At 36.7% G+C, this 27,358-nt stretch overlaps 1 protein-coding gene across 1 annotated transcript; it reads left to right on the plus strand.

Annotated features, from left to right (window-relative positions):
* On the plus strand, window positions 1-27,109 carry rorb (RAR-related orphan receptor B). The gene is made up of 10 exons (XM_082169873.1): window positions 1-254; window positions 16,611-16,696; window positions 17,004-17,145; window positions 17,881-18,300; window positions 18,481-18,602; window positions 19,613-19,745; window positions 19,857-19,964; window positions 20,115-20,225; window positions 20,393-20,505; window positions 20,630-27,109. The coding sequence occupies exons 1-10, from the start codon at window positions 248-250 to the stop codon at window positions 20,786-20,788; spliced, it is 1,401 nt and encodes a 466-aa protein (XP_082025999.1). The 5' UTR covers window positions 1-247; the 3' UTR covers window positions 20,789-27,109.
* Window positions 27,110-27,358: the final 249 nt, after the last annotated feature.

Here is a 27,358-nt window from a genome sequence, read left to right on the forward strand (position 1 = left end):
GCTCACAGAGGCAGTGAAAACCTCCGTTGGGTATATGCGCTCGCAGATGTCATGTGAAAACCCGCATGCTGGCCTTACCGCACAACTGAAGAGTCCGAGCACCGCTTCACTCACTTCTGGAATGGTTTTGCACAGTAGTCTCCCACTTTGACGAGACCAAACTTCACCACCGAGGATTTTGTTTTTTTACTCTGGTTTATGTTTGTTTCTTCATGACTGAAACGTTCGGGATCGAGTCGCCACCACTATGCGAGGTAGGAATACAACTGTTTGTGACAGCTCATTTGAATAATGAAGTATAAGGGTGTCTTTTTAGTCTCATCCCAGAGACCATATCCTTCCTGGTTCTGTCTGTTTCATAAAGTCATACTGAAGTGAAGTGATTCATATATGCGATATATGATACAGAATTCTGCCAGATTAATGTGCACATGAATAAAAAAAATAATTTAAAAAACGTGTTTTTGGTCAGCTGTATTTTATATTCAGGCACTCGTAAGACATCCGAAGAGAAATGAACCGCACATCACTCCCAGTCTCGTGTTTATGGAGTGCACGCGACTTCCTCAGACAGTTCATCTGAGACAACTTCACTCCAACTTTCCTTAAGAGTGGAAATTCATTGAGCCTATAAAGACTTAGCACTGAAAATGTACAATTGTGTATTTTACTCTGATCCTTGGGCTTTGTGTTTAATTTATATGCATGTGAGAAATTGTTGCTTTTTTAGACTGTTGCAGGTTATCACATTTGGGAGACAGTTGTATCAAAACTTATTCGTGGTATTTTTTGTAAGTGTTAAGGCAGACGGTCAGACCATCACTGTGTGGGTAAAGTGGAGTTAGTGTCGTGCGATCTACTGACCCATTTCCGTCAGTCAGGCGCCGCTGCGCGCTGAAAGCGTCGAAGTGCAGTAGCAATGTCCGCGCGAGCAGAGTTCACACACGCGTGGGGCAGCGCGCGCTTTGCCCATCCCACGCGCTCTTTTCGGACTTATTGCAGTTACACCTGAATGGATGAACGCAAACGTGTTTATTGACCTTTTGTAAAGAAACCCGGCAGATATGCATCAATAATAAAGTACAAAAATAACAGCAGAATGTGTCTTGTAAATTTTAATTCAAAGTCAGAACACTTCCAGTATTTGTCGTAGTCTATTTTATGCTTTAAAGTGTTACCTATGCTCTGCCATTTGTTACAATAGGCGTTTAAATTCCTATTTTAGATTATGGATGATATTTTGAAATAGGCTAGATATAATCCTTTTCTAAACATTTAAAGATCTAGGCTATAGAATGTTTACAGTTCGTAGCCAGGTCTTTATCATTGAACTGTTAAATATAGGCCTATTCAGATTATTACAAAAAGAAATGCAGATGTTGAACTAGAGACCTAATTAAAATACAGATTAAAAGATTTTGCTCATAGGCAACTGATTGATTTAAATACATTTATTTGTATTGTAACCAATCTTCTGCTGTTATTTCGTTATTCGATTTTAGTTTCATAGTAAAATATAAAAACAAACACAGCACACAACGCACGCGCATGACATTAGCCTACACGAATCAACATATCCTGGATTCTTTCCAATAGGCCGCGTCTTCACTTAGCCAAAATCTGTAAATTTGCAGCTTTTTTTTCTCGCTTATTCGTTGCAAGGAGGAAAAAAGTTTAGTGCGTGTGCCCTGAGAAACACCAAAAACTCCGTTTTATTCCCCATCTCTGTGTCACAAGTTCACAACCTATACACGCCCCCAGAGCACCTCTCTGCTTCTCTCTTTCTGAGCCCCAGAGGACCGTGTCAGATAGAATCACATCAGTATCTGGGGCCTCTCACGGAGCCCGACTCTCCGACATTGACATAAATCATAGCGCGGGCTTCACGATTTTAAAATAACAATTAAACTACTTCGCTGTGAGGAAACCTTCTTACAAACGAAATCTACTTACAAACTTATACAATGTCCAATTATTGTTTTGTTCCTTGCATGGGCAGTGTGTTCAGAAATACGAACCATAGGTTTTAGACCAGATTACGCTCTACTTGTCTTTTCAATGTCAGTGTCAGGACGGAAATAATTGCTATTTATTTTAATTAGTGATGGGATTAATCAATTAAAACTTTTTTTTATATTACCGTTTGTACTTCTGCCTTACAGAGAAACATTTTAGTCGATATAATGAGAAAAAATAAATCTTTCACTGATTGTTGATATGTAGTAAAAGTGACACATAGTTATTAATTATTTCTAGTTAATGGTGGGTGTTGATTACCACACACTGAATCCGTATGTTTGTTTATAATTAATGTATCTGTCTGTTGATTCCACCTTTGAGCTGATTATGGACGTGCACAACTTTGCAGCAAGCTTATTCTTAAAGGGCCAGTTCATAAAAAAATAAAATAAAAGAGTAAATAAAAAAATAAAAATAAATCATAATTTACTTTACTTCATGTTGTTCCACACCTAAATCTTTTTTTTTTTTTTTTTGTGCACAAAAGATATTATGAAAGTCTTAGTCACCATTCTTTTCTTTTCTTTCTTTTTTTTTTTTTGTGTGCTTCATTTCTCCATACAATCAAAGTACTGGGGACTGAGACTGTCATTTTACCTAACTTCTCTTTTCATTGAATAAATAAAGTCATATGGTATATATGCTATGATGGAATTTTCCTTTTTGGGTAAAAGTTTTAAGTGTTTGGGAACAGCTATGATTTCATTTATATTAAATTAATCTTAAAACATCTATTTTGTTTAATATTTACAGATTTTTTGTCAATATTAAATATTAATTGTACAAAAAGTTTTTATAAGAGGTAGAAAATGATTAAGTAAAACTGTCTTTATGGTAACACATCATTAGTGCACTTGTTTGTTGTTTTTGTGTTTGAGGGTGTCATTTGTGTACACAGATGTGCCCTATGGTCAAAACATTTATCAGTTTCCTTTATTGATCAGAGATGAACTTGCAGTGTCTTCCAATGCATATATCTGATAGACTGTGGTACCCAATCTAGTAACTCTAGATCTACATCCGCTCCAAACCTTGTCTTCTCCATTACAGTGTGCAGAGCTGCTTCAGGGCTGGTGTTAGTTTTCCCACAACTCTGTCACACGCAGATCACATTAAAACTGCGTTTGCACACACACACACACACAGCACAAGAAGTTTTAATTTTCTGACTCGCGTTTTGGTCGGTTGTCTTTAAAGCACAGAAACATATCTGGCCTCTGTTTACTTCATATCTGACTGTGATTTTCACAAATGAAAATCATAGCTGCGTTGCCTTGTTGCTTTGTCCATGCTCATTTCAGTGATTACGGCACCCCTGAAACTCTGAGCCACAGACACAAAGAGAGACAGTTACGCATGAACTGCTAATGCCAATAGCTTTTAGCATCACATTGGCTTCCAGAGTGAGAGGCCATCTCTCCATCGACCTGCTTGACGTTGCGTGGCTCAGCTTGCGAAAGAGTAGGATCAATATGCATGGCCCACTCAACCATAAGCTTTATTCCTACTATAAACTAACATAAATCGTGTGTATAGATATTATAGCTGTGTGAAGTGAAGGATCCAGTCGACAGATCTTTTGTCCCATGTGTTTGTATATATTATATATATATATATATATATATATAGCTTACCAACGTGTTGTTTTTTTGTTCCTTTTAAAGGTGTTTTTCATATTGCAGTTTGGAGGCAGATCAATAAGCACAGCACTGTTTGTTTGACTGACAACATACACATGACATTATTACAGACATGGATTACGCATTTCAAACTGTTTCAAATCTCTAACCAGGCAGTAGGCCAACATTATAAGTAAAACTATCAATCACCAGCTGTTACCGCTACATCCAATGTGTTCAGTGAAATTTAAAAAGACAAATCAAATCTTAAAATATATCTGACTGTGAAACTGCAAGAGAGGTCTGATCTTTCAGTTTAAAGCCCAGGTTTATATAGGTACTAATATGATCTGGTCAATTGTTTATAGTAGCTGCTAGTCTTTGCTTGGTTGACTAATGGCTTGCTCTTACGTAACCTGAGAAAGATTACACAAAGAAAACCAAGATATGTAATCCCTAAAAGTGAGGCAGAAACAGAGTTGCACAGCCAGCACAAAACTAATCCATTCAGTGTGTGTTCTTTTTTCGATCTATTTAATTCTCATTTTTATCTGCATTTACACTTTAAATAACAAAATTCTGGATGCAACGTAAATGTATTCTGCATACTGAGATCAGAGGTGAACTTTACTTTCTAGGTGACTACATAACACCAACCAGATAGCTTCTTGTCATCTATTTCCAAGTGTGACCATGTCGGCTTTTGTCCCCTGTAGTGTTTTTGTGAGCACATCTTGGTATCGACTAGACTATGTTGGCAGAGCCCTTGTTTGAGATTGTTGAGTTTGCATGAGAGAAGCTCTGAGAGAGACTGAATTGTAAGGCTAAACATGTCCATTTAATGTTTTCAATTTGCCCTCCCTGCAGTACTTCTGCATGTTTTCTCTGCTTTGCTGCATTTCGGTTTTATTAGTTCTCTTCGACTGGTCTCACCCTTCACTAGGTGTTCATTCATTCAGTAATGTGTGCTTTGGATAGTGACACCTGGGGCTTTTGATATGGTGCAGAAGGGGACCTGACACCACTGGGACCGTTCCTCTACATAACAGTGATGTTGCATTCTGAGCTTACGATATTGGGGGGGGGGGTTCTGTAAGGTTTTTAAAATGGAGCTGGTTTTATCCCAAAGTCAGTTCAGCGTGATATATATTGTCCAGAAAGCAACTTTCCGCTATAAGGCTTACTGTTCTACCTCTGGCACGGAGGAAGGAGAACATTTGTTTTTCGCTTTAGAAAGAATTAAAACACATAGTTATGTAACACAGAAATCGGATCTAGATTGAAGCTCTCTCTCTCTTTCCCTCCTAAAGTCTATAGGTTTGTCTGTCCAATGCTCACTTCCACTTCTTTCACTTTCAGTTGCATCAGAAAATTAGTTTGCATAGACTTGTTTGGTCATAGACAGACTGTCCATGGAGAGGTCTATAGAAAAGAGACCACTGCAAATGCTTATATCATTATAAATTATATTATCAGCATAATTTGTGTGACAATTTGAATTTCTAAGTATTTTTAATACTTGCTGTAGCACTCAATGGTAAAAATTTGCTTTTTTAATTACCAACCTGTTCATGCAGAATATTACATATTTTCTGCTCATTAAAATAAAAAAAATAAAAATAAAAAACGTATATCCATTTTTCATTTTCAGTGGGGTCTCTATTAAACTTTGAAACCTCCCTGTATATACATAGAAATCTCATTAGCTTAGATCCATTGTACCTTCAGCCCTCCTGTGTTGAAGACTCCTGACTGCATGCACATGCTTGCACAGTGAACTGTTTGAACCAGATTTTTAAAGCATGCTAATGTGATTATATCTGTTTTAAGAAGCCTGTAGGAAAATTACATTAGGAACGGCATTGAGTGTAAAGAGGAAACGTCGAACAAAAGGTGTGTAACAGAAGAACTGTTTGTGCGAGCTTTTGAAACAGAGGCCCTTAAAGAGATTTAGATGAAGAGCAAGAGTGATCTTAGAGAAAGCTTAAGACAGATAAGGATACTGAGATAGAGTGTTCAAGGGAGATGAACGAGACAGAGAGAAAGAGAGAGACTGCGCTCTCAGGTGAAGAGAGGCCCTTAGATTGTGATCAATTTGCTTCTTACAGAGAGGGGCTCCTGGGGCCACTTTGGGGAAGGACCTTGTTACATGGAATTAAATTGTGGCCTAAGGCAAGCTATTACCATCCCGTCCTGAGAGGGAAGCCGTAAAGAGGCATGCAGAACACACACACACTACGAGATACCAACATTTAGAGAACAGGCATTTTGATGATTATCAGGGCAATTTATAACTATAAATCTATATTTAGCTGCTGACAGCACCAGCCTTTTCCATAGCATGTAATGTGTTACAAAAATGCCATAAACCAATAATGTACAGATATTTTAAAAAGGCAATAATCAGAGGCATGTCAGCTACGGGAGGCACTCAAGATTTACCATGAGTTTTATCAAATATTAATATTCTAATTTGAGAGAGAATATTACTTTTTCTATTTTCAACACTGATCATATTAAAACATTTTTTTTGAATATAACACCTGTTACTTTAAAGAGTGCCACATTAAACTTTTTTTTCTTTTTCTCACAGTGTATTGTTTCTGATTCATTCATGAGTTTGAGAGAGAATATTACTTTTTCTATTTTCAACACTGATCATATTAAAACATTTTTTTTGAATATAACACCTGTTACTTTAAAGAGTGCCACATTAAACTTTTTTTTCTTTTTCTCACAGTGTATTGTTTCTGATTCATTCAATTAAATAGCTCCTTATCTAAAGTCATCTCTTCTGCATTACAGTGCATCCATATACTTCCTTTTACCAATCATGTAGGATTATGTAATTCTGAAGAGAGAGGACACTGTCCAAACACCCAGATATGACATGGCTATGCTACCCTTAGGCTGAGTGACTTACTAACCCACTTTAACAGTTTACACACACACACACAACCCATTGGGCCACGGTGACATACCTCACTCTATGAAGCTTCTGCATATATTTAGCTTTCAACAAGAAACAACCTATAAATGGTTATCAAAAACATGTAATAAGATGTAATAAGCTCATTATGCCTACCTATTCAGGTTATTATAGTTCATTAAAACTGAATCTAAAACCACAAAAACATCTCCATGAATCGAAATAAAATAAACGTTAACTGAAACAAAGTAAAATTTAAAACAACAACTTGAAAACACTTCCAGCTTTGCACATGCAGACAGACAGACAGACAGACACACACACACACACACACACACACACACACACACACACACACACACACACTCACACACACACACACGCACACGCACACACACACACACACACACACACACATACACACACACACAAAAGTATCTAAAAGGAAAGTTCAAAGGTTGAAGAGGTCAATGAGTTTGTGTTGGCGGAGGCCGGGCAGGTCATAAAGGTCAGACTTTTGGAGCACCAGTCCTTTTGTGGCTAGTAAACGGTTACACTCACATGATCAGAACTGACTTCCGTGCAGTTTCTTGATTCTGTTTCTTTTTTCTGAGTTCCAGCAATTCAGTTGTGTGAAATTTTCTGAGATAAAAGCTGTTCACACCAACAGCGATAAAATCACGAGTGGTCACAGAGTTAGACTATATACTATTAGACTGTTTGCTAGTACTATAGGTGTTCTTTCTTGACTGCTGTATCTCACTGTATTTATATGTGCTTTTCACCTCTTAGGGAGACACAACAGGTGAATAGGGTAACAACAAAATAATATTGAAATATGAGATATTGCTATGAAACTTTGCCAAGTTATTGCATCACTATCATTTTTTGATAACAAATTGCCCCAAAAAATGTTAATACAAAATATTAGACAAAGTATTTTAAAAAGCTGGGATTTTTATACATCTATATATATATAATATATGGGAGAACCTGTGTGCAAAGTTGTTTAGTGGAAGCTGAGATGTCAAAATGCTTTTTATGTACTAGCACTACTAATTCATACATACACAGATGTTTATGTACACATAAATTCAATTCAACTTTTTCAGCATTTTATTTCATAAAGGTTTGAGTGGAAAAAAAGTACTTAAAAAAGTAAGCAGAACCACTCTTTTTAACATTGAAAAGAAGTCAGCCAAATCAGCATATTAGAATCATATGTGATGCTGAATTTTATAACTGTAATTGTATTTCACAGTTATTTTTACTGTATTATTAATTAAATACATGCAGCCCCAGCGAACATAAGATACTTCTTTCAGTAGAGTAGTTTTACTGGTATCTTAATACTTTCTGTAACTAACTGCAATAATGAAATTCAGTATTGTAGCATACACTGACTGGTTAAACACGCAGAGTATGTAGTATATAGTTTCTGTAGGTTCAGATATATGTTGTTTTATATGGTTCAAATGTTGGATGCATGCCAGCGTGTCCCCTTCTGTAGCCTCATTGAGGCAGCCAATCACATCTCAGATCAAAGATGCCTGAGTCTGGCACAGCTGATGACAAGCCAATGGGGAAATGCCTGCAGCCTCATCAACAAATACTTAGAGAAATAATCCCAGTAAACTCTGTCACAGACTGTGGCGGAGCAAGATGATTTGGGAAAGTTGCACATACAGTAGAGAGCACTTTCTAACTGTCTTACTCTTTCATTCACACGTGTATGAATAATATACTGTTAAGATGCAAAGACAGCCAATGTAGTGGGGTCACAATAATTTTTGTATAATTGAGATACTGTTATAGTTTTTTATTAATATTTTGAATTTGTGTTTAATCTTAAAGGGATACTTCACCAATTAGCATTAAGCTTTGTATTAGTAGAAACCCAGTAGTATTTTCAAATGACCGTGCTTCCCTCCCTCATGTCCCCCTGAGACCAGAGATTTCTGTATTGTGTGTCTGGAAAAAAAACTCAGATGACGCAAAAATCGTCATTTTGCGTCATCGAAGGCTTTTTTGGTCAGAGGCTAGAGACTACAGCCAGTAGTAGGAGCTAGATCTGTATGTTCTCACGATAAAACGTTGTCTTTTCAGTTTCGAGTCAACTAGTAGCCTAGTTGTATCATTTCTTCCGATACTGCCCTCTGTAACCGGTAGACGTGGCTTGGGAGTGGCCTCGTAGGGCAGCGAAGCAAGTGCATTCTGGGAGTTGTTATCTTTCATCCACATGAGCCAAAAATAAATTTTCTGGCTTTTCTCAGTCTATAGAAGGCACCAACTTATTTCACAAATAATTTCACATTTCTACTACATAAATGACCCAATTTAAATACACATTCATCTTTCCAGCGGTGAAATATCCCTTTAATATGAAAGTTTTTGTTATTTTGTAGTGTTTTGTCATTTTTAATTATGTTTAAATATGTAAATAAAGTTTTTATTAATTTTTATTTCAGGTTTAGTTATTTTAGTATATCAAGTTAAATGAAATGAGAAATGTTGCTTTGGCACATGGGCGTAGTTTACAGGGGGGATGAGGTGATGTAATGATATATACCACGATTAATGGAAACAGAATTATTAATCAGATATATACATTGCCCATTCAGAGCTTTTATAAGAGTTAAGTTCCCATCTGAGCTGAACACACCAAGCAAAATATGACTGAAGCCCAGTTTATTTACATGAGTGGTGCGTGAATCACTGTATCATGTGCGTACGTTCAATAGCGCGCTCCAAAAGTGTGATAAGATTTGTGTGAGCTTCTCCTATCGCGACCCATTTGAATTCTATTGAGAATTTACAACTTTAAAACGCTATGGAGAAAGTCAAACGTAATCTGAAACAGCTACATAAACTAAAAAAACTGATGAAAAGAGGAGAAAACAATTTCAATATAAGAAAATGTTAAGTAGAGTTAGTTTGACTTCTCATGGCACTTTGAATTAGAAATTTATGTCAAACTGATACTGTTCCAAGTGCTTAAATAATATAAAATACATTATATATCCTATGTAAACAAGTGTTCTAACTGTTTACGAGGCTATTACATTTTTGCAGTTATTTTATCAACTAACTTTGCATGTGTGGACCACAAAAGACCATTTTGCAAAAATAAATAAATAAATAAACAAACAAACAAATATCATGAGGGAGCATGCCCTGGGATCCTGCTAACACAGGTCTCTTCTACTTTTTTATGGTTTTAGTTTCGGTTAACTATAATAATGAATGGGGGTACTGGTATTATTACCCATAATGAAACCGTCTTTGTTTGACATAACATAAATGAAGGTGTCAGAGGGCCTCAGTGATAAAGTTAGCCTGTGCTATCAAACAAAGATTTACACAGCAGACTAAAAAGATGTACAGTGCAAGCAGGTGGAACTGATGGCTTCACCAAAATGGCCTGAAATGTACAGCAAAATTTAACTTAATTAGTATATGTTAGCATATAGCCATATACATTCATTTGAATAAATGTCAACATGTTAAACAGATGTGCTGGGACTGAAAAAGTAGCAGAACAACAGGGCAGTTTGCTAATCAAGGAGATGTAGAGCAATTGCATTCTGATGGAATATTAAACAATCCTGGGTTTCACAACAATATACGCTAATTATTAGCTCATTTACATGATTTACAATTGCTAAGGATTTCATGTCAAGGATTATATCAATGAGCCACGAGACTGCCCGGAAGATTAGTTATGCTGCAGGGGTTTCATCCGGATGGATTGGGAAGTTTGGCTTGTTAGGCTGCATGTACAGAAGCTGATCTCTTGCAAACTTGAAGACTTTATAAGTGATATTTAAGTAATGATATTGCAGGAGGTCAGATACATATCTGAATATTTTAAAGCTCTGGGTGGAATATCTTTTCTATTTCCCTGTGGAATTGTCCTAATTATTTTCTTAGCAATACACAGTGGGATCAATGTTAGATCAGAATGCTAATGTTGCTGACAGTGAAAGCTGTTTAGTATCTAAGTGCCCAGGGCCTTCATCTCAGAGTCCTTCCCTGAAGGAAATGATGTAAAACATGGATGAACACCACATGCTGTCACAGGCTGCCCCTCTGCAACCACTTCCCCCTAGGCCTCTGTCAATCTGGACAATGTGCCACCTAATGGTGACAAGCTGCCGTTACAGCTACCCTCTCACCCCAGCTCACCCCTAAACCTTCAAAAACACATGCACATTTGTCTGCGATGGACAATCTCAGGCATTCTGAGTATGATTGCGTCCTCTAATATTTGTCTGTATTAAAGAGACGTGGATTGTTGACATGCTCACAAGTGTGAGAGCTGAAGATAATCTCCCACCTACACGATGTATTAGTATCACTGTTTAGCATATCCCAAAAAGGCTTTGGAATATCATTGGGCCAGATGCCAAATGACAAAACAACATCTTATCATATGCATACAGGCAAGATTTACAACAAAGACTTCAAATGGCCTTCCATCTGCAGGCTAAAATTAAAAGACGGTGAGATTATCAGCATATTCACCTGAAGGAATGCTGCAAACAAGGTTTGCGGATATCATTTGAGGCAACTGATAAATAAGATCATCATCTCATCAAACTAATACACAAAAATAGTATAACACGCACAGGCAGAAATCAGAAGGAAGCTGTTGGTACAATACTGTTAAGTTACATCTCTATCACTTTATCATTTTCAAGACACGGCACAAGTGATGGTATCATATTATGAATTACAAAATGATTGCATTGTGTCTTGGTACACATCTGTCACCCAGACAGCTGGTATCGACAGCAAATATTTATCAGTGTTCTCCAGCGTGTACGGGTGTGCATGCATGATGATAAATTAAGTTGCAGGGGTACTCATATCCACTTTAATGAAGCTAATTAAAGAACTATTTAGAGAGAGAGGGAACTACTCTTGGGACAGAAAAGAGCTTCATATCATTAGGAATCAATTATACAATCCACGTGTGTGTCTCTTTTTCACTCACACACAAATTAAAGAAATAGTTCGCTTAAAATTACGAAAATACCCTACCGTTGTTACAAACCTATATGACTTGCTTCTGTTAAACATATCCAGTAAAAAAGTAAATATTAAAGAACATCTTGGCCACTCTTCTCCATATACACTCTTAAAAATAAGTGGGTTTTTGGGGTGTTTTTTTTGCAGTGATGCCATTAGAAGAACCATTTGTGGTTGCCAAAAGATCCTTTCCGTTCTTATTGTGAAGAACATTTTATTTACATTTTAAATGAATGGAAAGGTTCCATGGATATTAAAGGTTCTGTAACACTTTAGTTTAAGTGTTCTCCCTATTAACTAGTTTCTTATTAGCATGCATATTACTAGGATATTGCCTGTTTATTTGTACTTATTAAGCAGCTTTATTCTGCATGACCATATTCTACATCCCTTAATCCTACCAAATACCTAAATTTAACAACTACCTTACTAACTATTAATAAGCAGTAATTAGGGGGATATTGAGGCAAAAGTCATAGTTGATAGTTAGTTAGTGAGAAATTTATTATAATTTAAAGTGTTACCAAAGGTTCTTTATGGGACCATCAATGCCAATAAATAACCTTTTTTAAGAGTGTAATGAGTGAATAAGGTTCTGAATAAGTGAATAATGGCAAAAAATAAGCTCCACAATGGCAAAAAAAAATCACCAACATATCATAAAAGCTCTTTAAATGATTTATATATTACATTTCAAGCCAAAAGGATTATAAGAACAGGAGACTGAATAAAGACTAATTTCGCTTTAACTTTTTAATCACACAGTCGTTATTGGATGGCTTTGAAAGACTTGGAATATAGCACATGAGTCATATGAACTTGTTTATGGTATTTTTTTAATGTTACAGCCCCACTGTCTATATTTGCTTTCATATATATATTTTTTAGATGTACAGTATATAGCAACATTATTGATGCAATATACACACAAAACATTTTCTCCTTATGAATCTTTTAGTTCCCACTCAGTAACTTGAGTGTGCTAAGCTGCTGTCGCTGACTGTGAGACTAGCATGTGTGCGGTATTCGGCAGCTCCTGTCTGTCCTCGGCTAAGCCTGCAGGGCTGAGCTCCTCTTAACCATGGAATCGCCAGCGCTGCACTCCCTCTCTTACGTAACCCTCTGATAGGCCTAACCCTTATGCGTAACCGCGGACAGGTGCAAGGAGCCTAGCAGCCTACAAGAACAACCACAAGCTTAGTTTTTCTTTTTCTTTCAATAATAGCGTAGTTTATGAATATATAACGTGTGTACACTAATTCTGATTCCTTGGTTCAGCACTGATGTATTTTGACAGATGCAAAATGCACGCATCTTGGTGTAGTTAAATAGAAAACGAATTTGCAAATCTGTAATGGTTTTAGCAACACTAAGATGTTAACATTTAAAGAGGTAGTTAAATCCTGCGCTAACATCCCTCTAGGTTTTTCTATTTACATATTTCATCTCGTCCTTTTAGGTTTTTAATCCTTTAAGGAAGTAAAATCTGTATAGGTACCACAATGACAAATGTGCAGCATTGCTGTATTGGTAGGGATGGCGATGACATCATGTCCTGTTGGAATGTCATGGTGGTGTGGATGATTGCTCTGACAGGCAGACTATACAGGCCTCCTACCCATAAACCCAGGGAGGCTGTGGTCGTCCTGGCAACAGTGACACAGACACGGACGTCTCCTTATTTCATATGACAGGTCTACACACACAGGCCCTGTGGCCATTCTCACACAAACAGACTCATCCAATATATTCATTCAGACCAAAACACTGTCATATGCAACACACAAAACGTTCAAACACACATTAACTGAATATTTCTCAACTTTCATCTGTAAATCATTCGTTTAGCTAGCATGTAGATCTACATTTTTACTTGATAATAGTAACTAAACTAACAGAACATCAACACGCGCAGCATGGCATATTTTATCGGTGGTCAATACTGCCATGGCCTAGCGATCCAGTGCCCTGCTTTTAACGGGCTATACATAACTTGATGTCTGTCGTGTGCAGTTTAAAGTTAAACGAGTATTTTATAACACCGTTTTGTGTCTGATTGCGTTCAAAACAGGTTCAAGTCTCTGTGCTTGTTTGACCCAGTTTGGCTCTGGCACTGGTCAAAGTGGGTCATGAGAGGAACCGGTCCAGTGTTCTGAGTCTGGGGCCAATCACACAGAACTCACAGTCCTCGTTACCACACACAAAGCCTGAAGATTTAAGTACCAGGGCATAAAACATCATGCTGTATTGCAATGACCTTAAAAGCAAGGACAGGGTGTGCTACTTTTTCTTTTTGAAAAACTATTTCCACATGTTTTAATGTGAACCACAGTCCCTGCAGATGATAGTATTAGCGCCTCAAGATGAAATGCAGTGATAACAGAGTAAATGATCTATCTGAAGAGCCCTTAAAGTGTACATAACTCATTCTGTAATGGAGTAAAATTAAAACACTCAGGAGCATTCATAAGTTACTATTAAGCAGAATTGTTTTGGTTTTGATGCAAAGCAGGTCTAGATATATCTATCTATCGGTGAGTAAAAATATTAAAAGGTAATAAAACAATTTGCCAAAAAAAGGCTTTATTTGAATAATTTTTTACCTTAGGTCTATGGCAGCATAATTAATCAAAAATGAAATGTTTGATAAAAATATCTTACTTTCATAATATTACTATTGTACTGTAAAATAAAATAAAATATTAGATATAAATATTAAAGATTGGATGTTTAATTAAGGACATTAATAAATTTGCCAAAAAAATAAGACATTAAAATGTATTAAATTTTTTTAATTATATTTACTAGTTTTTAACATTTGTTTTAATATTTTGCATCCATCAGCATTAACCTATCCCAGTAGAACACTGAAATGTTCCTCCAAGTATTTTTTTCCTTGTAAAAAATCTAGCTAAAAATCTGCTTCAATTTTCATACAGAGGGGTAAACTCAAGGTGACATTGCCATGGAAACGACCTTGTGTGTGCTTCCTGTAGCTGAGGGTCATTGGGGGCAAACACCCACCCCCATAACCACCAAACCCACAGACACTATGGCTTAAAACTAGTGGGCTTGACTGAGACAGGAAGAGCTTCTACAGTCCAGACTAGTTAACGTGTATGTGTGTGTTAATCCAATTACATTGCTCACAGTGTGTATGTACCTTTACAGCAAACATAAACTTTTCGTATATTAAATAAATTTTGCACAAAAGTACATATTCGGTCATGAAATGTGTATATTATTCACAGTATGAATACAAGATACAAACTGGCCAACATGCAATGCATAGACTAGTCAGTCTCTCTGAGTTATATTCTCACAGTCAGATTAGCAGCGCACACACACACACACACACACACACACACACACACACACACACACATAACTAGATATGCACTCACACTTACAAACCTCTGAGCTTCATACTGCAGTCTCAAGTCAGGTGTGTGTTTCCATCAACAGTGCTTCTGTCTAACAATGAAGACAGATGTTGTAGGTAAGACAACATTTCAGGTTTAAAAAGATCTTAGTTCGTTTTGCAGTTTAATTCGTTCACTTCACGTTTAAGCAAGTACAGTAACATTTAATTTAGCACTTCTATCTAAAGCAACTTGCTACTCTTAATAATGATTTTGGCAGGTAACAAAAATAGCCTGTGTTTTGTGTATTTAGTAACTTTTTGATTTCCAAAAACAATATCTTGTTTCATTTTGTTTTATGTATTGTCTTATTCTTTAATTCAGTTTCCTGTAAACTGTGATGCAGAGACGGAACTAAACAACTCGCAAGTGAGGAAGAAATGTAATAATTTTGATCTAGAATCATAGCTCAGATGCATCTTTTCTATGCTGAACTGATTTAATCTAAAGCAAAAATGTGTGTAAACTAATACTGTAGTTAAATCTCAGCTCAAACTACTTATTATTGACATTATTAATATTGTGATAATCTTTGGTGAGTTATATTTATGCACGCAGTGATGGATCTGGCATGGTAACTCGCATTGTAGAGGTCTCTACTTCTAAACCACATCAGAATTTCATCTGAGACTGCTGTTGCAATGTATGCGTTTCATCTAGCTAGGTGCTTATACTAATTGGGAGTTCATAAAGGGGGAAAATATATATATAGATATGTGTATATATATATATATATATATATATATATATATATATAAATTCAAATGTACAAGATTGTAGTGACCTATAAGAGTGGAAGAGAAATATAACATTTGTTCTTTTTTGTAAATTTTCATTATAGGCAGATGTGAATTTGCTTTTGAGTGCAAGAAAGATTAATTGAGAATTGTTGCATCAGATAAGCCAGTTGAGAGCAGGGGAACAAGCATGTGTAGAAATAATTTAGGATTAGATTGGGTGGCTAATCTCTTTATTGTGAATGTGCCGTCTCAGCAGGGAGATGGGTTTCTCTCTCTGTGTTCCTCTCCCTTGCTCTTTCTCTCTCTTAAAGGTTTTCTGTCTCCTTTTATCTTTTCTTTTACATTTCATAGTCACACGTGCAAGCGATGGAAAGGTTGGAGCTGAGCCTCACGGCCATGTATTTGTATTCGTTTCCTCATTAAACAACTTGCCATGTTCTGATTACGTAATTCAGTGTGTACTGTAGCTTGCTCCAGCCTTTTCCTTGTACATGAGCAAGGTGTTTCATAAAGGAAATCTTTCAAACACTATGCTTAAAATGAATAATAGAAGAAGAGGTGACAAAAGCACAACTGAGAATCCATTCTGGTTTACTGGTGAACCTGAGAGAATACTAGACTTTGAATGGCCTCTCGTGTTTTTCTTTCTGTCTTTCAAGAACCGCAGATTACAAAATGTCAAAGTGTCTTGACAAAAATGTAAAAGGCACATCCCTGTCAACTTTAAAAGTGATCACTCTTAGAATGATGGTGGTCAAGAGAGGAACCCTGATGTACAGTCTTTATCACGGGAACAAAGGCATATAGTTATGTAACTGCATTTTTTTGTTCATTTTTGTCTGTTTTTTAGCCCAAATTGAAGTCATACCATGCAAAATCTGTGGAGACAAGTCATCAGGCATCCACTATGGAGTCATCACATGTGAAGGCTGTAAGGTCAGTGAAAGATATGCCTTTTCTTCTGAACATTTGTTAGTCATCCATGTGATTCAGCCATCCATTGACTTTTCCAAATGGTCCTACACTGCAAACATATACATTAATCAGTCAATAAGTCAGTTCAGTGTTGAATTGATTTAATTCAGTTCAGTAACAGTTTCGATGTTGCAAATCATCATAAATAAAAAGAATATGCATTTGCAGTGTAATCATTTCTGCCACTCTTTTTGTTTTAGACAGTGTAGATATGATTTTTCTGCATGTAATGTATCTAAATCTACTGTTGTTGTTGTGCCCTCTGTAGGGTTTCTTTAGGCGCAGTCAACAGAACAACGCCTCCTACTCCTGTCCCCGTCAGCGCAACTGCCTAATTGACCGAACAAACCGCAACCGCTGCCAGCACTGTCGGCTCCAAAAGTGCCTGGCTTTGGGCATGTCCCGGGATGGTGAGAGATTTCACATCAGGGTTCCTACACATTTTCCATTTCAAAATTCCATACTTTTCCAGACTCTAATTTTCCAAATCTCTCTGATTTTTCAGACCATATTTAACATAAATGATTCATACAGCATAATTTTCTGCATTATATTTGGGATAGTACAGTTAAGTTTTTTTTTTTCTTTTTTTCTCAAAGGGATAACATGCACTTGATAACGGCGATAACATCAGAATAAACCTAAAACGCTTTATAACCTGCATATATTAACCTCTGACACATTGGTTTGATACTGTTAACGTGGTTTGATGTTGCACGATCACCAAAAAACAAAGTACAGTCTGAATTAAATGATAGTTTGCTCCTTTATCTGTTGCAATTGAGCAAACAATATTTTAGTGAAGTTCAAAAGAGACTTGCTTATAGTAAAGAAAACAGTTTTGCATAATTCTCAATTTTGCATGATCTCTAAACTTTTACATGAAAACACTTATTTTTATAGTAATTCTTTATTTTATATTTTACAAAAAACTGAACAGGGGCAATAGTCTGGAAACACAATTACTTTTCCATACTCTGCTTTTCCATACTTCTCCATCCTGGAAATTCCATACTTTTCCGAACTGCATAGGAAACTTGTAACAACATACTAATAATCTGCTTGTCGAAAAGCTGGATTGATCTTATTGATAGCTTTAAAATCTGCACTAATCTAATTAGTTTTCTTTCGCCTTCCCCCATCAGCTGTTAAGTTTGGCCGCATGTCCAAGAAACAGAGAGACTCCTTGTACGCAGAGGTTCAAAAACACCAGCAGAGGCTGCAGGAGCAGCGGCAGCAGCAGACGGGCGAAGCGGAGGCCCTCGCTCGTGTTTACTCCTCCAGTCTCACCAACGGCCTCAGCACCCTCAACCATGAAATTGGAGGGACATACGCCAATGGTCACATTATAGACATGCCCAAGGGTCAGACGAACGGTGCTCCTGGAGGTTACTATGGCATGGACTCTACACAGGCCAGCCCGGATCAGTCTGGACTGGACATGACTGGAATGAAGCAGATCAAGCAGGAACCCATATATGATCTCACCCCTGTTCCCAACCTTTTCACCTACGGCTCCTATCAAGATAGCCAGCTAGCACCTGGAGTGTCTATGGGGGAATTAGGTACGACTAATAGTAAAGCCAGTTTGGCCCTCAGAGTTTTATGGTTCATGGATGTACAATTTCTAGCAAACACATTTACCTTGGTTGCATGAAATCGTGATCTAATATTTGATTTTCCTTACATCGCACTGTATTTAAAACTCAACTGCAGTCATTCCCATCTGCTTTTCTCTTTACCAGACCGAATTGCACAGAACATCATAAAGTCCCACCTGGAGACGTGTCAGTACACAGCGGAAGAGCTTCAGCAGCTAGCCTGGCAGACGCACTCCTATGAAGAGGTCAAGATGTACCAAAGCAAGGTGCGAGGTCACTCTCTCAATGAGCAAATACCTCAGTTTACATACTAAATACTTCCGCTGTCCCCATATCCCCCTCACGACACCTAGTTCTCAGTCGCACATTCATTTACATGCTTTTACACCTGGTGCAGACTCTCTCATCTCTCACCCTTTCAGTCCTCTTTGCTCGTACTTCGTTCCCTCTTCATAGTCAGATTGCACGCTTGAGATCAGAGTTCATTAGAGTATCTCAGCCCCCTAGAGCTGATCCTATCCAGCTTTCGCACTGATATGGAGAAAAAGAGAAAGCAAGAGAGCTAACGGATTTAGCTAACGAACACTCAAAGCACAATAGGGGAGGGTGCCAGACGCACTACAAGCCCTCTTCATTTCCCTGTGTCAAATGGATTATGGGTAATTACCGAGAAGCCCTTTGAAATAGTGCCTATGAAGATTCGCTATACGGGGAGAGAATTGCAGAGCTCACAAAAGCAATTTGCTGATATCACATTTTCAGTATTCTGTGTGCTCTGTAAGGATGTTTCATAAATGGGAAACTACAGATTCTGCCTTTTTTGTTGTGATTTTTCATGATGAGCACTGAAAATTTCAATCATTACTTTTTAAAACTAAATTAAAGAGTAAAAGTGTACTCTACTTGTTTAATTTAGCTGTTATAAAGAAGAGTGCAGAAAATTCTATATTAATTTTTTTTCGCCTCACTAATTGGAAAAGTGGAGAAATGACTGCAGAAAAATCTGCTTTGCCATCACGGGAATAAATTACATTTAAAGTATATTAAAATAAAAAAAGAAATGTTTTAAATTGCAATAATATTTCAAAATATTACTGTTTTCACTGTATTTTTGATCAAATAAATGCAGCCTTGGTGAGCATAAGAGTCTACTTTAAAATGAACAATTACTGCAATTATTAACAGAGAAAAAAAGTTTCCCAGAAGCATGTAATAATTTCTCCTGAACAAAACAGATGACAAGCTTACCTATGAGGCCTATGTGTGTGTGTTTCAGACACGGGACGTGTTGTGGCAGCAGTGTGCTATGCAGATAACTCATGCCATTCAGTATGTGGTCGAGTTTGCTAAGCGCATCACTGGCTTCATGGAGCTTTGCCAGAACGACCAGATATTGCTGCTGAAATCAGGTAAAGAACATACCATATATACTCTATTACACACTGATTAAGACTGTAGTACTGTAATTACAAATTTTATGATTCAAATTGGCCTGCTTAACACTTTTCTCTCAAACTCAGGTTGTCTGGAGGTAGTGCTGGTCAGAATGTGCCGGGCATTCAATCCTCTCAACAACATGGTTCTGTTTGAGGGGAAATATGGAGGCATGCAGATATTTAAAGCTCTAGGTACAACTATTTCCCATGCTCAATCATTTACGGCATTACAAAATGTAAACGCTATAAATATAGTCTAACATCATGTTAATAAAAACTGCATTAATTGTAAATTATTAGTGATCATTTAAGCATGGATTCTAACATACTTACCTCCTGCAGGTTGTGACGACCTGGTCAGTGCGGTGTTTGACTTTGCCAAGAGTTTGTGTTCACTGCAGTTAACGGAAGAGGAGATCGCCCTTTTTTCTGCTGCGGTGCTCATTTCTACAGGTCAGACCTGACTACAAAACTGACAAGTATCTTAGTTGGAACATAAAGATGTGTTCATTGAGTATTAATGTGGTCAAATCAACATTCAGTACTTACCCTTACCCTGACCTACATATCATAGCACACACACCAGCAGATATTTATATATAATTATCTTGCGTTTCTAGACCGGCCTTGGTTAATGGAGCCCAGGAAAGTGCAGAAGCTGCAAGAGAAAATCTACTTTGCCCTGCAGCACATCATGCAAAAGAACCATCTGGACGAGGACGCCCTGGCCAAGGTAGGACGTCTCAAGTGACCATGACACAGTTCAGACAGGAATTGATCACGACTTAAATAGATGCAGTTTTATCATGTTTAGGCATGTGACCCTTATTCCACTGTACCCGTCTTTGTTTTCGCAGCTGATTAGCCGGATCCCTACGCTGTCGGCTCTGTGCACTCTCCACACGGAGGAGCTTCAGGCCTTCCAGCAGCTCCACCCAGAGACCGTTAACATGCTCTTTCCTCCTCTCTATAAGGAGCTCTTCAATCCTGACGCCGCTGGCGTCATGCCCAAATGACCGGACACATTTACCCACACACTTCTACGTCTTTCATTTAACAATCGACAGGCTGTCCCTCCCTGGAAGGTGTTGCAGAAGATGAACACCGTGTCGCAGCATCCGCAGATTTTGGAGCCACAACAACAACAACAACAAACTCTAGGAATGTTCTGCACTTCAAAAATACAACTCAATTTCACCGGTACAGTCATAAGAATGTATATATGCGGCAGCAGCAAAAGGCGCCTTCAGTTTGACAAGAAATGTACAGACTTTAGGACAATTTAAGCTGTCTTTAAATTGGGTAAGTTAATTTGTTTAATTTGATTTCTCTCTTTTTTATATAAAATATTGGTATATTGAAATGAGAAGGTGGGGAGTGCATTCAAAAATGATAATGTAGTCATTTCTTTAGTACAAAGCGGTATTCCAGTATTAAATTTTGTTCTGTTAATATTTTAGTCATAATTTAAAAACAACGGTGGCCTGAAAGGCCCGTACCTTGTCAATGTAATTTTTCGTATTTGTTTTGTAGTTTTACCTGTACATAATATGTGAAATTGAAACTGGTATAAGGTTAACGGGGGACTAACTTTGTTTGGTCACGTTTAAAAGCCTTGTCTGGGCTATGTAGATATGTATAAACAGCACCACATTAATCCTACCACTAAGGATTTTTGAAGTGGAAAAATAATTGATAATGATTATTTTCCATACGAAAATATAGAGATATATATTTTACAAAAATTGTATGGCCGACTACCATCTTGTCAGTCATAGCTGCAATAACAGTTTCTGTAACTGCTGAAAAACAATCCAGTCAAATGTGACATTATGGGAAGCCCTCAGAACTACTTCGATTCTATAATCCCGTTTGCTCTTAATGCCTCAAAATGCTGTTCTTACTGCCAAAAATAAAACAGCACTAGTGTATGTGAAGCTGCAGCCCTCTGTCTGTGAAGGCATAAATAGCTATTACAAAATAAGCTCTATCATTTACTGCCACCGATATGAAGCGTACTGAACTTTTTTCTGCTGCCTTTATAGTAGATTCTCTGATTTGAGCAATAATTTCTAATCTGTGTCATTAAGTACCCAGGTCAGACTGGGTCTATGGTATTCTTAACCATATGCTAATTGTAAAGTACTCATCCTTATTTTGAACATCAATTTATTTCATTAGATAACATATTTTCTGTTTGTCAATACTTAATTTAAGGTGAATATCTGAAGACATCTAAACATTATTAAAAAAAATTCAAAGATAACAATCATGGGATTTAAGCAATCATTTGGAGCATTGTCCAATTCAAAGACATTCTTTCAGGAATTCCACTGGAATTTTTAATCATAATTTGGAACTAATCCTATTTTATCATAATCAAATAGAATTTCTACACACAAAAACAAGATCCTACTGGATAAATGGAAAATGTTCATGTTTTTATTTATTTATCTATTTATTTAATTTATTTTGGGGAGAGAAAATTGCTTAATTGTGAATAAAAAAGGAATATAATTCGGATTAGGTGATTGTCTAGGAATTTAACGGGTTAAGAATCCATTTTAGGAAAGCAGATTTAAATATGACAGCATTAACAGTCATTCTTAAGCACAGAGATGTTTCAATACACTGAGCATCCTTAAACTGCTGTAATCCACTGTTAAAATACTTTATAAAAGCTTAATGCAAGTGGTAATAATGACAATCATCTTTGAGTTCTCACATTGCAGTATAGAACCACAAAAGCAGCTACTGTAGGAAGATTGGTAGTTCAATTGGAGGAATTCTGAAAGGGCAATTTGGGTTTGGACCCTTTTGGTCCAAACATAAATCTCATAAAGTACCATCTCTTACCACCAGGTGGAGACACTAAGAGCGCTTTTCCCCTTCTCTTGGCATGTACAGGATGTAAAGCCATATGTCAGTTTCTAAAGGAAAAAAAAAACATAAATACACAAACTAGGACATTCGGTTACACCGATCAGTGAATTTTTTGTACATCTTGATGCATTTATATTGTGAAATGCACTTGAAAGCACTTAACTACTGTATGAAGGATTAATAACTACAGATACATGGTATTAAATACATGCACAAATGTTGTCTGCTGAGAAGCAATCATACTACCTGTTCAAGTCCTGAACCAAACGCTCTCAGCCCAACTTCAAAGGAATGTTTCCAATTCCTTCATTGTTAGTGTCCTGTTCAAGACAATCATTTCTGGGTGCATTTTTTCTTGGCACCCATCTCAGGGACTTCTCTTTTAATGTTTTCAATAGAAAGAGAGTACTATTTTAAAAGAAATATGGACATTTTTAGGGAATTAAATACAATCACAGCGGTTTCTTCACATACAAAACCTACCCAGACAAGGCTTTGGTGTGTGTGTAAAGCGTGTACCCATCGGTGAGGGGTGAAACAGGCTCGATTGCCACACTGCATCGCTTGTTGCACGTCCCAGCAAACAGCTCTCTCTCTGTAAATATCAATGTGCAGCAGTGTACCAGCAATGGTGCCAGTCCTGAGCTCCAAATTAAAATGTAATGTAATTATTAAGCATCTCCTGAAATTAAATGGATTTTATGTAAGTTAGATTATTTATACAGAGCATGAATAAGCTGCTCTCTATCTATTTCTATGCTCATTACAGAAAATGGATTCAGTCAGAAATCATTTCAAACATATGATGAAGGCTTTTTGTATTAGACTGTGAAATGAGGGCGAGAGGAATTTGTATCTATATGAGGTTTGACACTGTTAGGTACTGTAGCAATAACTGGAAGCATTTACTACAGTCATCTTTGCATTCTAAGATTATTTTTATTTTATTATAATTATATTGTTAGCCTATTGTTGTTCAGTTATTCTTGCATGCTGGTTCATAATAATGAAACCTTTGGGCTTTTGTGTTTTCTTATGTGTTGCTGAAAGGGGGTGGGCAACGAGGGTAGGGGTGGGGGCGTTGGTTTTACGGGCTCGTTTTTATTCTGAATGTTTCTGGGTTGATGTTGACTGAAAACACCACACCCTCTTAATTCTGTTCGGACACACACTGACATAAGCACAAAGTATTTCTTATTGTGTAGGAGTAAAATAATATAAGGGCACTAAAGTTCAAAACATACACGACGCAAGTATGTGAACGCAGACGCAAGCTCTACTTGACCGCATGGGGCGTTATGGCGCGAATTAGCGAAAATATATTCTATTGCGGTCTGTTCTCTCTTTTAGGTCAATTACTGTCGTGGCTGAGCTACAATTAGTTAAAGTATGTTTGTTTGTGGCAACTGAACTTACCTGAATGTAACTCAATCTCCCCCTTGAGACTTGTTACAGCCGCCAGATCAATGTAAAAGCTGTCAGTGCGTTGACCAAGCACAGCACAGCACTCGCGTCTGCGCATGCGTACATTAAATGTTTTGGTTCTTGAAAGTTTGCTGAAGACTAATTCCGTATGAATATATCAGCTAAGCATAAACTAGTCCTACACTTAACATGAAGGAAATAGCAGATGTCTGTGTGTTTTTGAGTCAAAAACTCACGTGCGGCCACAGATGTCTACTGAAGTTCTTATGCATACTACACATTTCTATTTTGTTTTATTTTTATTTTCTTTAAATCTTTTTTTAATTCTTTTTATTTTATTTTTATTCATGAATCAGAATGTCTCCCTGGATGAAAACTAAACAAAACAAACAACAAACAAAGGTAGCATCTGTTACCAAAACCCTTAAGACTGTACTTAGTGTGCAAAATCTTTTTATGTACTAAATATGTAAACGAAACATTTTTGTTTTCAAGTGCCATAGCTAGTGTGAAGTGAAGCTGAATGGCATACGGGGTAGATGCTTTACTGTACAAGTCGTTTACTTGAGAAGCAATCAAAAAGTGGAATTCAGATGCAAGTGTGAATATTCAGACAACCAACTGTTTGTTGTTCATGGAGAACGGGCTCTGATTGACAGAACTTTAGCACATGTCCACAATACAAGTAAAGCACATGTAGCATGGGAGGGTGGGGGGTTCTGTTAACTTGCCAACGGTGTGAGTGTGTGCATATGTGTGTATGTATAAATGTGAGTTGGATTGTAAAACATTATGTAAGTTAAGGGTGAATAGCACTTTGTGTGAGTGAATTAATATGTCTGAATGAATATGAGTTGGGGCGGGGGGGTTGAGCTTGAAGTGCAAGCATTGTGGAATGGACATGCAAAAGTGCTGATTAATCAAGACCTTAAAGTGTCTCCTCCATGTTGTATATACTAAGCGAAGGACTTAAGTGATTTTTGTTAAATTCTATATTTTATGGCTTTTGTAGACATTTCTTTGTGGGATAAAAAAAATAAAGAAAATTTTATGGATGCAATCTTGTCTTCATTTCTTGTGTTCCAGTAAAATTATCGAAACATCCTTAAAGTAATATACATTTATTTTAGAAACAAAAGTGTGTAAGATAAAAAAATAAACTTTCAAAAATAAATAAATAAAATACATTTTCAGAGAACAAGTCTTGTTACCTTGTGCAGTTATCGTATGGAATAAATTGACAATAACTTTTGCCAGTGGGCTAAGAAAAATAAACTTTAAGATACATGATCTTATTATCTTGCAATAAATAAATAAATATATCTTGTTTTAAGGATGTTTAGATTATTATTATTATTATTATTTGTAACAAATTATAAATACTGAATCATATTTTTGCACTCATGGACAGGCCTAGTTCTAGGACTGCGTGGTTGGTTAGACTTGATTCATAGGTTTTTGACTGAATTCACAAGCAATCATATTCTTCAAATCATAATAAAATTGTATAAGATTTGAATAAAATGCATTCAAAATATTTGTATTACTTTCTCTAATGTCTCTTGAGCAAGAAAAATAAACTACATCATTGCACCAAAGTCAGTGGTAACATTAAATATATGTACTGTAGAGGTCATAAGTTTGCCCTTGCATAATCAACATTAAAAGAGGGATCATAAAAATTGCATTTTGTTTTTATTTAGTACTGCTGTTTTAAATTGTAAGGCTGGAAAAACTGGAAGAGAGGGCAACTCTCTGAGAGAACAAAGGAAATTAACATTTGAACTCACTCTTGTGCACCATCTTGTGCAAGTCTCATCTCAGAATCATCCTAATGTACATTTATTTCCCTCTTCCCCCATCCCTTCTCCCTCATGCTGAGATCACCAAAATTCACCCAAGAATCTATATGGTTTAATGTGAATAATTAACATACAGTATTACACATGTTTGGTATCATTTGAAATGTCTCAGTGCGACTGGTACAAAGGTCTCATTCCCAAAGAAGTAAACCAAAAGGTAATAAGGTATTTAAGAGTGTAGAGATAACTTGTACACAAAGGAGGGTGGGTCTTCCAGGCAAATGGCCTCCTGCTCTCGAAAGGTGTAAGCTCAATGCAAATTCCCATTGTTAGCAAATGTTTCCATGTAAATCAATCACTGCCCCCAGTAAGTCTGGGACGGTGATTCATGTAAATTACCACTGTGAACACATGTTTACATTTGAAAAGAGGTTTCTGCCTTGGTCTGTCTATAAAGAAATGCAACAAGAGGCTCGGGGGTGATTCTGTAACTCAGATCAGCCTATAATGTTGAAGGACCTTCTAAATGTCGGGTTTAGCCTATATCTTTTACTCTTTATCTCTGAGCATATTGATGTTATTGTATTGATTATCTTTGAACTGATTATGAAATTGGCATGATACATTACATAATAAATTGTAAACATTTGATTTTATTCTAACTGACTGTGACATTATTTTCAGTAAAGAGTTAAAAAGAATAGTCAAACATTTGCTCACATTTAATGATGTACAGATATCATTAAAACCTATTCATTCACGGAGTCAGATGAAATAACGAGAAAATACATATGAGAAAATGTATTTAATTTAATCAAATAACTTTGCCAAGAGGAAAGACAGTAACGCGCAAAAACCTTCACCCGCTGACCGGATGCCTCCATTGGGACAATTGAGTCGGGCTTTCAAAATCATGTTATTTCACATAACAGATGTTCAAATAGACTACAAGACCAAATGAATAACCGAATTTACACAAAAGCCCCAGTTCAAAATTTTACATATGCTTGATTCTTAATACTGTGTCATCACCTGGATTATCAGAAGCTTCTCAAGCAAGTTCCTTGGATCTCAATATCATACAGTCACTGTTGGAAAGAGTTAGTGAAGGATTTTTCTGAAGAACAGTGGACTGTTTAGTTGCTCAGGACAAACAAGGGACTCAATCATATAATAATAATATTATTATTTTGTCTTGTGGACGTTATAAAAAAAAAAAAAGAAGAAGCTTAGCTTATTCAGGGCAGTACTTCATAAAAAAACAGTATGCAACTTATGATACCTCTTGTTTTTTTAAATGAACATTTTGCAGATTCTGCAAGGTGTATGCAAACTTGTGACCTCAACTATTCAGAAAGGCTGTTTGAAAACAACTACTGTAAGAGTGCAATAATATTTTAGAGCGGAGCAAAGCTGAGCAAAAATATTCCATATTTCAGTAGAATAAATATTTAATTTTTAAAGGTTTTATTTTAT

The sequence above is a fragment of the Leuciscus leuciscus genome (genome assembly GCF_965113295.1).
Source record: "Leuciscus leuciscus genome assembly, chromosome: 5".
Lineage (NCBI taxonomy): Eukaryota > Metazoa > Chordata > Actinopteri > Cypriniformes > Leuciscidae > Leuciscus > Leuciscus leuciscus.